This window comes from Rhipicephalus microplus, chromosome 5 (assembly GCF_043290135.1).
Source record: "Rhipicephalus microplus isolate Deutch F79 chromosome 5, USDA_Rmic, whole genome shotgun sequence".
NCBI classification, from domain to species: domain Eukaryota; kingdom Metazoa; phylum Arthropoda; class Arachnida; order Ixodida; family Ixodidae; genus Rhipicephalus; species Rhipicephalus microplus.
In genome coordinates this window covers 159,578,106-159,590,151 of record NC_134704.1, presented here as the reverse complement: position 1 = coordinate 159,590,151, position 12,046 = coordinate 159,578,106, and the positions used below count along the sequence as shown (strand labels likewise).

Sequence of the window (12,046 nt, the reverse complement as noted above, 5' to 3'; positions counted from 1 at the left end):
GTGCGCTCATATATTTCCACATTATCTTTTACCAACTGGCCCAGCATTCCACCTTATTGAACTGAAGTATGGTTGTTTGGTAGAATCCTTCCTCGCCTGAAAAGGAAAGAAAATTCTAGCTGCACTACTGTTAGAGAGTTGTGGTAAGGTGGCGCTGGCCAAGTGCTAACTCACTCTTACAGCTAATGGCTGGCTGTCATGTGTTATGGAAAGCTTTCACGGTCCTCATGACCTTCCCGAGTTGTCGCTGGCAACTTCGTACACCGACTATTCGCACTGTTTCTCGCACTTGCTCTTCCATCTCTGTACAGCAAGACTGGAAGGAGGCCCTTGCGCAGCTGCTGCAGACAAACAACTTTCCAGAGTTCACTGGCCGCGTGTGCCCTGCTCCATGCGAGGTGAGTATTTGGATGTTGACTTGAATTGTATTGATTATACTTGGAGAATGGTATTGGTTCTACATGGCTACCCCTTTCTTGTATGATAGGAGCAGCCATTAAATCATAAAATCATAGTTTAGGCAGGACACATATTAAGCGGGGAGCACTTTAGGTGTCTGGGTTGTGGTCATTGCTTGGCGTAATGCAGGCAAAAGCATGTGTAAAACTGGAAAAAAGAGGCAGTAAGCGACAAAGAGAGAGAAAGGAAAGAAAAGATAGGAAAAAAAATACATAGCAATAAATATGAATAAATAGAGAGAAAAAAGACGAAAGTACTGAAGAAGAGAGGAGGAAAGGGAGAGAGAAAAATCACTGCCATATACACCAAGCGAATGATGTTAGCTAGAGGAGCTTGCTCTGATATGATCAAATAACCTGTGCATCTTTCATACACATTCCTCTATCATCATCTATTGATTGACAATTTTGTTATATATACAATACATACACAACGCTTATTAATATACGTTATGAAGTACAGTCGATCCCGGACATATCAAACTCGCATATATAAAATAATTGTCTCTATCGAACAGTTGAAAAATCCCCTTGGAGCTCCCATGCAAAAGAATGGGACCGGTGTACCCGTATATCGAACTCCCGCTTAGCGGGACATCCGCTATATCGAACACTACGCCGCGCCGAAGCCCAGAAAGTGTATTTTTCCTAGCAAATATTGATAACTTTAGGCCACGTTCTAACAAGTTACGATCCTTTTTCGCGTGCAAGCGACGAAAAAAATGGTTCCTATTTCATCACGATGATCTGGTTCGTTGCGCGGGACTTGCTACATCTGTACGTTTGATTCTCGATGTGCAGGTCTTAGCTCGCTGACATGATGTTTTTCTAAAAACGGATTGCCGAGGGCACCAAAATGAGAATGGAAAGTGACTCTGCGATCTCGTTGCAATGTTTGCATGTGGTTCGCATTCCCTTACTTGTTTAGCGCATCATGGCATGCAAGTCTGAAAAGCATGGCCTTCGAGATGTGCTACCTTGTCACGTATCTTTAGTGTTTTCGGTTTCAAAACTTTTGTCTTGGAGGCTACGCTTTTTTTTCTTTTCCCATCAAAGCCGCTAAAAGCAGCGGCCGCCAGCTACAAAGCTATAGTGACATCGATATCGCCAACATGTCAACGGTGAGAACTTGGACGAACTCGGCGTTGCGTCTTTTGCGCCTTGCGGTCTTATGCACTTCTCACCTCGTTCCTGATAAATTCTCATTTGGGAGTTTAACTGAACGTTGACCGGCACGTAGCGATAAAAATTATGACTGGCACTTGAAGCGAGACCAAATAAAACACTGTTGTAAACGTTCCCCTCGGGCCAGGTGATGACTTCGGGTGTGTCATGACCACTAACAACGGCGTACGGTGCCTCAGCGAACTCTATGACTTTTCAGCATTTCCGGGCACCATCTCGGACAGCAGTGACTTCAACGGTACAGATGACGATGTTGCCGTTTCTGACTGCATCGATGCTGAGATTTCAGCTGCCGTTGCTGGTGCAGTGGAAGGGTAGCCGTGCGGTTATGAATGTGCCAACGCCTTCGCTGCCACCGCTAACCAAGCTTTTGCCACGCTACAAAGCTTACATCGGCGTTCTGCGTCAATCAATGTTGTGGCCGAAGGAGCTAAGTTCGCTTATTTGAAAAGGTTCAATGATATTGATGCGGTATGAGCCAGGCCATGGTTTGGGACAAAAGTAGTGAAAGAGGAAGGATAATTGGCGCAGACGAAGAATTAAGTGTCCTCAAAAACGCGCAGCCATTAGTAAGTGAAATAATCGAATGAGGCACTATTACATCTTTCTTTTCACACTGAACCGTGAGAGGTTGATCGACGGCATCAAAAACCGATACTGCAGCTATGAGAGGAGATATCACCACCGCTAACAGAAACTTCACCCGTACCACTGTCGACGAAAGCGCCACACTCTTGGAGGAAGTCAATGCCAAGAATAACATCATGAGTACACCGTTTCAGAATCGGGAGCTCAGTTGGGAACGCCTTTCCCGCCAACAACACGTTGACGGCACATACTCATTCGTGTTGAAGTATGTTCCCGCCCACGCCACGAAATCTACCAGAATCCTGATAGGAAAACATAACTTTGCAGCCTAAGCTATCTTTAAATGAATCACTCGTAACAAAAACTGTGGAACCAGTATTCACTAAAGCCATTGCACACATTGACACACATATCCGGTTTTTGTCCATCGTAACTGGGGGAGGTATACGAGGTGAACCCTGTTGTGCAACCACACCTCCATCGGCTGCGCTGGCTAGTTTCTCAGTGGTGGTGGTGGCGACCGCCGCCGTAGAGGTGAAGGAGAGCAATGCGTTCGGCCAGGCGGAGGTGTCAAGCTACGGTCAGAAGCTGGGGAGATTCCACGCTGGCTTTCTTGTCGTAGGGTTTTATTGGGATACGTGGACCACCAAGGATAGTCATAACTGTGGCCACCGCGAGGAGGTCTTCACGATGGCTCGTATCTTGAGGTCATCTCTCTCTGCCGAGGGCAGAATCGAGCAATGTGTCCTGGAGCACCACAGCTGTAGCACACAGGAGGTTGACAATATGCATTTTGGAAAGCATCGCGAGGGCGTGGTGACACAGGTGCATATTCGTTCGGGTTCTGATAGGCGGCGGCCAGCTGTTGAGGGTAACTGAAGCGGCACTGGTGCCTGGTGTCTTGGTAGTGGCTGCGCTGCGGCCCTGGTGGTGTGCCAGAAACATAGTCATACTCCTCGATGCCTGCTGCAGCAATGGAAACAGGAAGCTAATGCTGGTCGGGAACTGGCAAGGGTGTAGCTTCACAAGGCATCGCACCAGTGTGTCGACTGAGTTGTTCACGCACGATCTCACGTATCGTAGACACAAGATCAGAAGGTGCGTAGTTGTGAACACTCGCTACCGTGGTCACATTAGGTAACCAATCAAATTTAGGAGCAATACGCTCATCTTCAGTGTCTCAAAAGTGCGACAGTGCCATATGACATCAGCTACTGTACCAATGCTGTCTTTGCCGATAAGAAAGTGGTAAACGTCCTCTGCGATACCCTTTAACAGGTGGCCGACTTTGTCCTTTTTGGACTTGCAAGAGTTAACGGTATTGCATAGTTTCAGGATCGCCTCGATATACATTGCGCACGCTTCGCCAGGGACCTGGGCTCATTGCAGCAGCGTTTGTTCGGCTTGCTTTCTGTTTGCCACGGTGTTCCTGAAATACTCCTTGATATCTGACACGAAACGTTCCCACGTTGTGAGGGCATTCTCATGGTTCTCATACCGTGTGAGCACCAGTCCCTCAAGAACACCACGATAGTCAACTGAGCTGCAGCGTCCCAAGAGTAGTAGTCGCTCACCCGCTTATAATTTTTGAGCCACTGGTCCACGTCCTCCCCAGATTTGCCCCCGAAAGGACGGGGCTCTATCAGATGCTGACGCTGCCAAAGACTAGCCGCGGCTGAAGTCGGTAGTAAAAGTGTCGCTGGAACTTGTGGTGCAGTGCGTCAGCTGTGGGGTTCAGGGTTCCGTCTTCGCCGTGAAACATCTCGACTGCCAGCGTTAACGGGGGTAGTCCAGCAATGCGGCGGCTTCGGCGTTGGGAGGTTGTTGCAGAATCGTGTTGCTTGGTTAGGTACCCAGCACCTCCACCATAAAACTGTTACGGTTATATTGAGTTTATATATGTTTATTTACAGCCGAGATCAGGCGATCATGGCCGAACATAGGCCGAACAAACTAACATCCTCTTCCTCTACTTTTGTCCCAAGCCATGGCCCGGCTCATACCGTATCAATATTAAGCATGACTGGAACTTCACAGTGCGCGAGAAGCAAGACAAGTTTACGGACTAAATAAAGTGCGGTAACCTGCAGTTCGCACCTTATTTTGAGCGAATCGTTATCTTAGCCCTTGTAACGATTTCAGAGGCCTGAAGTTTTTCAATTTAGGTCATAATTTCTAGTTCGAATTTTCGATATATCAAACTGTTTCGCGATCCCTTTCGAGTTCTATATATCTGGGATCGACTGTACAATGTGAATTCAACTTGTGGACACAAGAAAAAACGCAGACAAGCGCTTGTCTGTGTATAGTGTGTCTCTGCGTTGAATTCACGCTTTTCGCGCTTCCGAATGCTAAGCCAACGCCCAAAGCTTCACATTATTAAGATTTCATTAATTTACAATTGAATGCACTGTATGCATTTTGATGTACGTGCGACCGAGCGGTGACCAAGTGTGCTCACTGCATGAGCTCCTGGCAAAGAGAAAAGAAGCGGATGTGCTGAGAGTGGTGCGCACAGGAAAACTGACACCTTGAAAGGCAATGCGCATTCGTGCGTGGCCAGACCAAGCACCATTGACACCCTCCTCTTTACCTCTCTTTCTCACATTTCTTTCTCTTCCCCACTGCCCATCTCCTGTGTGGCGTTGTTGAGGTGACCTCCTGAGAAAGAGGCCGTTACGACACATTTTTCTCTTCACTTCCCTTTCTTTTAAATCCACTTTGAGGGGGTGAGCGCACAGGCCATCGAAAACCGTTGGCTTTCGGGGCGGCACGCTATATAGTGAGCATTGTTAGAATCACCAGAGAGACGACCATGAGCACAATCGCAGAAGTGTACAGGCAACACTGGTGTACACTCCACTGGCATAAGACAAGCCGCGAGCAAAAGGAAAAACTTACTAAAGCTAAGAGAAAGAACGCTGTCTAGCTGCACATTTCCTTCAAGCTTGACACTGCCCTAATTTGTGTACTTTGATACTTATTTTATTTATTTATACTGCCGATACCATTAGGGATCATAACAGGAAGGTCATGTTTAATTTGTTATGATATAAAATACAAATAGAAACATTCAATTACACGGAAAGAAGGTATTGGCAGTAAGCAATTAAGGTAAATAAGAAAACCTAATAGTACATGGCTCAATCAGACCCAGTTACGCTAACTCATTCCTGTTACACACTAACTTTGAAAGCGTTGCCACTCAGCGACACCATCAGCACCATATAGCCTCTGATGTGAGGCATTACATGAAGTACAATGCTGTTTCTATAGCACATATCTCATGTCCTCCAGTGCATATGAGTCTCGCCAATCTTGCCAGCTCATGTTCTCTGAGAATTGGGCAATCTCAAGGCCGTGATTCAACTCGAAATACACCACTGCCGCAGCAGATGCTAAGCAGGTTACCCTGCATTGAAAGCATCTCGCTTACATGGTGCATTCACAAACGCCTGCACTTGATTCAATCATATGACCACTGGCGTTCACAATGTTTTCTGCTGTATTATAAGACCATGAAGTTAGAAAAAGTTAAATACTTTATTTTTTTGTTATATTGAGGGTTTTGTTACATTGATTACTGTGCATTACTTTTGTACTGTAAAAATTCAACTGTCGGTGAGTGCTAGTTTGTGGCATCTTAATTCCACATAGCTGTCTGAGCTGCGTAGCTATAATAATAAAATGCCTAGTAGTCCACGCAGCATTCCACTATTTCATTATGAAGTGCTATAAAGTTTTGAAACTGACATTCTTTAATTTTCTTTTGTTGCAGGGTGCTTGCGTGCTTGGCATCAATGAGCCAGCAGTAACCATCAAGAACATTGAGTGTGCCATCATCGACCATGCTTTTGAGCAGGGCTGGATCCATGCTGACCCACCATCGCAGCGCACGGGCAAGAAAGTGGCCATTGTGGGCAGCGGACCAGCTGGCCTGGCTGCAGCTGCTCAACTTAACAAGGTGCATTTGACTCTGCCATATTACAGAACAATTACAGTTGCATTAACTATAGTATAGGTTGCATTAACTAGAGTAAATTTTATTGTGTTTTATAAACTTATTTCCTTAGCAATGATTGTCTTACATCACAGGAGGACCGACAGACTGACAGTTGCCTCACTGAGCTAAAGAATACTAACACATCAAAGCTTTATTGTAAGACAGAGACTACTGTGGAAATTGAGCTCTGTGTTATATTTGTATATATCACCAAGTGATGCTTTATCAGTGTTCACAGCAAAGCACATAGTCCTTTTTGTCTCTTAGCTCATAAGAATGCCCTCTCTCATGTAATACACCTTCCACATATTCTGTTACATTAAAGCTGCTTTTCTTACTTGTCTTTGCCTGCATGTGTGGTATTTGAAGGGATTGTATTTTGGTTCACCAACACTTCAGGCTGGCCATCTCGTGACTGTCTTTGAGAGGAATGACCGTGTGGGCGGCCTGCTTCAGTACGGCATCCCCACTATGAAACTGGGAAAAGATGTGAGTGACAGCGCTGCATTTACATGTATGTCTGTATGCTTATCTGCTCTTGGAAATTAACAAATACTGGGCTGAAAGATCACTGTTGCAGGCAATTAAAGAACGCCAGGCATAACTCAGCAATGATAAAACAGGAGCGTTTATTAATGTGGCTGCCCCATCAATTCAATGATTGATTTGTTGTGACCTCAGAGGGAAAGCATTGCTGAGTGTGGTTATTTGGAGACAACAAAGCTTTGGTGAGGAATAAAAAAGTGCATCAAATTCGTTGCATCAGAAAGAAGAGACTAGAAACAGGTGGGAAACTGGAAAAAAAATATAAGAAAATGGGATGATAAGGCGAAAATGAAGATATGTATCACTAACTCCTAGCGAACGTGGTCTTGAATTGTTAATGGTGTTCTGTATGAGGTACAATGTGAGAGCCAGAAGTATGGATTGTTTGCCTAGTCAGAACCAATTATTGGGACCTCATTGTTGAAGATGTGCATGTCTGTCATATTTATTGTTCTCATCCCTTGAGTGCTATGAGGCTACTGACTATGTGACAGCGCTTTGCCACATGTCTCTCATGCTGAACATGACAAAACAGATGCGCACACAGGCAATTAGGCATATATCACATTCTTGTTTAAAATTGTGAACAATTTTTACGTGTGAAGCTCCCTAGGACCTAGACTAGTCTTTCACTGTGGTCACGGTATAACCGTTGCTATTGTCGAAACATATGTGAAACGCACACACAAAAAAGGTTTTACTATAGACTTCAACGTAGACATAGGCTAATTAATAAGGTAAGAAAGCACCGTTCCCATTGAAAATAACCTGTAAACAAAAGTATTGACGAGTTTATATCTACGAAATTATGCCTTGATGTTCAGGGTACTCAAGCAGGCCTGTAACACAAAAGAACACATAGAATATTACGGATTCTGACAGATTTTCTATATGGCATCCCAGAAGTGTGTTTTGTTTGGCTAGTTGGCAACACAACGTAAAAAAGTAAAAACTGCACAACAAAATAAGACAAGACGAAGGAAGAAGCACACAGGACGAGTGCTCACTAACAACTGACTGTTTTATTGTTTGCATGCAATATAAAGCAAAAAGGTGCGGGGTAACAATTCACGAGCACTTTCAAGCCATTCGACATGATACAATGTGTGAAAACTGTTAGACGAAAAGATTACAATTTTGTGAGTGCACCTATGTACATGCCAGATAGTGAATCTCTTCTTTGCTTAATGTTATGAACTAGTACATGTTCCGCCCCTTAGTTTTATTGCAAAAGCCTCAGCTATCGGACGACTGTGCATGCTTGGGTAATCATTGCCTAAAACAAACATGGCACTACATTGCAGCACATGCGGGCACACACCAGAGTTCAGAGACTACAGAGTCGCAGGAAGATACCCAAGCACGCACAGTGGTCATTGGCTGAGGCTTTCGCAATTAAACTAAAGGGCGACACATGTATTAGCGAACCGCCCATAACATTAGGCAAAGAAGAGACTAGCTATCTGCCATGTGCCTAGGCGCACTCTCAAAATTGTACAGTTGAATCCCGCAACAACGAAATTGACGGGGCGGGTGCAAAATTTCGTTATCGCGGAAATTCGTTGTCGCGATATGATGAAATACATACATGACACGGGACTTGCTGAAGCAAAACAACAAGCTTTGATGCCAAAAATCGCTGAACTTCGCCTGTTTCCGCTTCTTGCCAAGCGATGGCACAACACGACTTTCGCACGCTGCCAGTAGAGCCATTGCTTCATCGTCGTCCTGCGACCCGATGCAATGCCTGATGATATCGAATGCGTCCAGCACCTGTGAAGTCGGTGGTAGTGCGGGATCACCTTGCGCGATTGTGTCATCATCGTCCGACGAAACACCATCTTCCTGGACGCTCTTTATGATGTCTGTGTCCGTCATTTCCTCGCGCACCACCAAGCAAGAGTCGGCTTGCAAGAACTCGCTGATATGTACGTCGGCGGGCACATCACTTTCCTGCAGGTCTGCCCAAGCGACTGCGATTTCTTCATCCTGGTCCAGCAACCTGTCCTCATCGCGGTCTGCGACGCCATCGTAAGCTTCAATCGCAGAATCGGAAGTCTCGGCGCACTGTACTGCGAATCCGGCATGGCGAAAGCAGTTCGCGACTACGGCGCTCCCTGTCTCGCACCACGAAGCAGCGATCATTTGGAGCGCCATGAACAAGTCGATTTTCGTTTCGCGACCCAACCGAGTGTTCAAAATCAGCCTTTGGATAAGGCGCTTGCGGTACGCGCACTTGACGCTTTGGATGACCCCTTGGTCGAGGGGTTGAATGATGGACGTGCAGTTCGGTGGCAAAAACTTGAGCTGCACGTTCTCGAGCTCCGTGTCCTCAATGGAATGTGCGGAACAATTGTCTAAAAGCAGACAAACCTTGCGGCCTTGCCTGCCCATGTCCCGGTCGAATTCCTCGACCCACTCTCCGAAAATTGCATGGGTCATCCACGCCCGGCTGTTGGCCACGTACTTCACTGGAAGGCGCCAATTTCCTTTGAAGCAGCGCGGTTTTGCGCTTTTGCCAATGACCAAAAGCGGTCGCTTATCTGATCCGTCCATATTGGCGCACAGTAGCACGGTGATCCTTTTCTTGCTGTGTTTACCTCCTTGACAGCGCAGCCCCTTAAAATCCAGGGTCTTGTTCGGTAACATTTCGTAGAATAGACCGGTCTCATCGGCATTGTATATGTCCGATGATGCGTAGTCCTTAAGGATGCTTCCAAGGCTGGCCGACATCCACGCGGCAGCGCCGTCTTTATCCGCCGAAGCGGCTTCACCACACAACACTTTGCCGATGATGCTGTGGCGGGATTTAAATCTGTTTAGCCAACCTACGCTGGCCTTTAAATCATCAATGCCGAGCATGCAGGCAAAATCCAGCGCCTTCTGCCGTACAATATCGCCGCTAAGGGCAATTTTCTTGGCCCGCGTCTCCACGAACCAGGTGTAAACAGCCTTGTCTAAGGCTTCGTGCACTGGCTGGGTCACCTTCTTATGCTTAGCAGACGTCCCTGAAGCTAGAGCTTTGCCTATCGGGTCCTTGCTCTTCAATATAGTTGACAGAGAGCTCGCCGCAATCCCGAACTCTTCAGCGATGAGTGCCTTCTTATTTCCAGCTTCAGCCTGTGCGATGATGCGAGCCTTGTCTTCGAGCGACAAAAACTTGCGCCTTTTCGCCGGCTGCGCCATCGTTGATCGCGTTACTGCATCTTCAGGAAACAATCAAACAATGACCAAAGCGTGCGATCGCTCGTTGTGAAGAAGCTAGCCCTAGTCAAGCCGCCGGAAGCGGAAGTCGTCGTCCGAACGCATCGTCGCACTCTACCGGGATTTGCCTCGCATCTCCAATTTTGTACGTACGTACGTACACATAAATTTGAAATTCCTGACATTGAAACCATTCTCACAAACGTTATAAAAATGATTAAAAATACTATAAAAATCAAATTAATGCGTGTTGTTTGTACACAGACACGATTCAAAACGTTTCCGACGTTTCTTCTGAATCTACATGAGAGCGTGTTGCATTGATTGCATCGCCATCACTATCGCGGTATGTATGGCGGCTTTGTGTTGTTTACATTGCGCAGCGAGTCACCGTCGCGCCCAGTATGCACGCTCTGAGCAACATCTTGTGTGTGTGTGTTTTTTTTTAAATGTTATTAAGGTCCATGGTTTGTCAAGGCATTAAAACACTTTTGAGAATTTCAATAAGCTGTAATTTGAATAATTTTGCTCGTGCCTGTCCTGCAAAAAACTTCGTTGAAGTGGAAATGCTGCCGTGAAGTAGTTCGTATTGGAGGGAATTTCGAAGCATTATACCCTATGGGACATCGACGGGGAATGGAAAAACCTTCGTTGTGGTGGAAATTTCGTTGAAGCGGACTTCGTTGTGCCGGGATTCGACTGTAATCTTGTCGTCTAACTGTTTCCACACATTGTGTCATGACGAATGTCTTGAAAGTGTTTGCGACTTGTTACCCCGCACCTTTTTCTGTTACATTGCATGAAAGCAATAAAGGAGTCAGTTGTTAGTCACCACTCATCCTGTTTCTTCCTTTGCCTCGTCTTTTTTTTTTTTTTGCATTGTTTTTGCTTTCATATAAAATGACATTTTGTCACCGGTATGATGACGGGCCCTTGAATCCACTTTCAAGACTTATCTACCACTCCGTCAATTTTCCCAATCCTCCTAGCATTGCCATAGACAACTGGAAGGCAAAATAAATTTACATTTTCTTATACACTTTAGGTCACTCAATTTACATTATATGGGCCAAGGCTTGGGTAGCGTACGGTTACTAACTGATACAATACCGAGAGCTTCACCTGCTCGTCACGAGATGTGTGGATTTTTTTTATTACCAATCAGATGACACGTCTCATAACTATGAAAAAACCGATTGCATAAAAGCTAATAATGGAGTGCGCATGCACAGAACTTCACATTGCTAGTCAAAACCTTACGCCTGTTCCAGGTTGTGAAGAGACGCGTTGACCTGATGGCCGAGGAGGGCGTCACGTTCAAGACCTCAACAGATGTGGGCAAGGACGTGCCCAGCGATGACCTGCTCTCCCAGTTCGATGCCCTGCTGCTGACCACAGGGTCAACATGGCCGCGCGATCTGCCCATTCCTGGTGATTGTCTCTACTCAATTTGCCCATCATAATCTCATCACTATGGGAACTACACTGCCACTCGAATGTTACAGTGAAAGCCCAAAGAATACAGTTATAGTGCCATGGGGGTATTGTTTGTGCCTCAGCAGCTCAGATCCCAGCTTGTCTGTTTCTGTGTTGGTTTCTTCAGCGACCTGTGACTCGTAAATTTTAAAAGTTCAACTCGCATCCTTGCTTGTTATCGCACGTTTAATTAGAAATGTTAGCCATGGTTTGTCAGTGCAGACGTGTGTTATCTAAAATTCGATCGCTGCGATATTTCACTCCTAAGTTAACTATAGATGAGTGGCATGTAGGGGTGCAATTAAGGCACATATGTATATATGTAAAGATGTGTAGATGTCATTGGATGAAATGATGGAGCTGCCTAGCATGAAGCACTGCTTCCATTGTGTCCTCTATATTCGAATTGTAGTCTTATTTGTCATTTCAACTTGTGCTGAACTGAATGCATGCTGCTTATTGTAAGCATATTATTTTTGTATCATGTTTAATTGTATGGCTTGGCTAGAAAGTTACAAAATGTCATTTGAAGCCTGGAAACTGCACTTGTGCAAATAGTAAATTTTATCTTCTAATCAAATTCAAA

The 12,046-nt window shown here is 45.5% G+C and overlaps 1 protein-coding gene across 2 annotated transcripts in view; it reads left to right on the top strand.

Annotated features, from left to right (window-relative positions):
* LOC119174150 (uncharacterized) overlaps window positions 1-12,046 on the top strand; it is a 278,504-nt gene that overhangs the window by 244,359 nt on the left and 22,099 nt on the right. For both annotated transcript variants that reach the window (XM_075896136.1, XM_037424972.2), the window contains 4 exons: window positions 312-398; window positions 6,010-6,195; window positions 6,634-6,723; window positions 11,256-11,415. In XM_075896136.1, coding sequence (XP_075752251.1) covers window positions 312-398; window positions 6,010-6,195; window positions 6,634-6,723; window positions 11,256-11,415 — 523 coding nt within the window. The remainder of the gene's footprint in view (window positions 1-311; window positions 399-6,009; window positions 6,196-6,633; window positions 6,724-11,255; window positions 11,416-12,046) is intronic.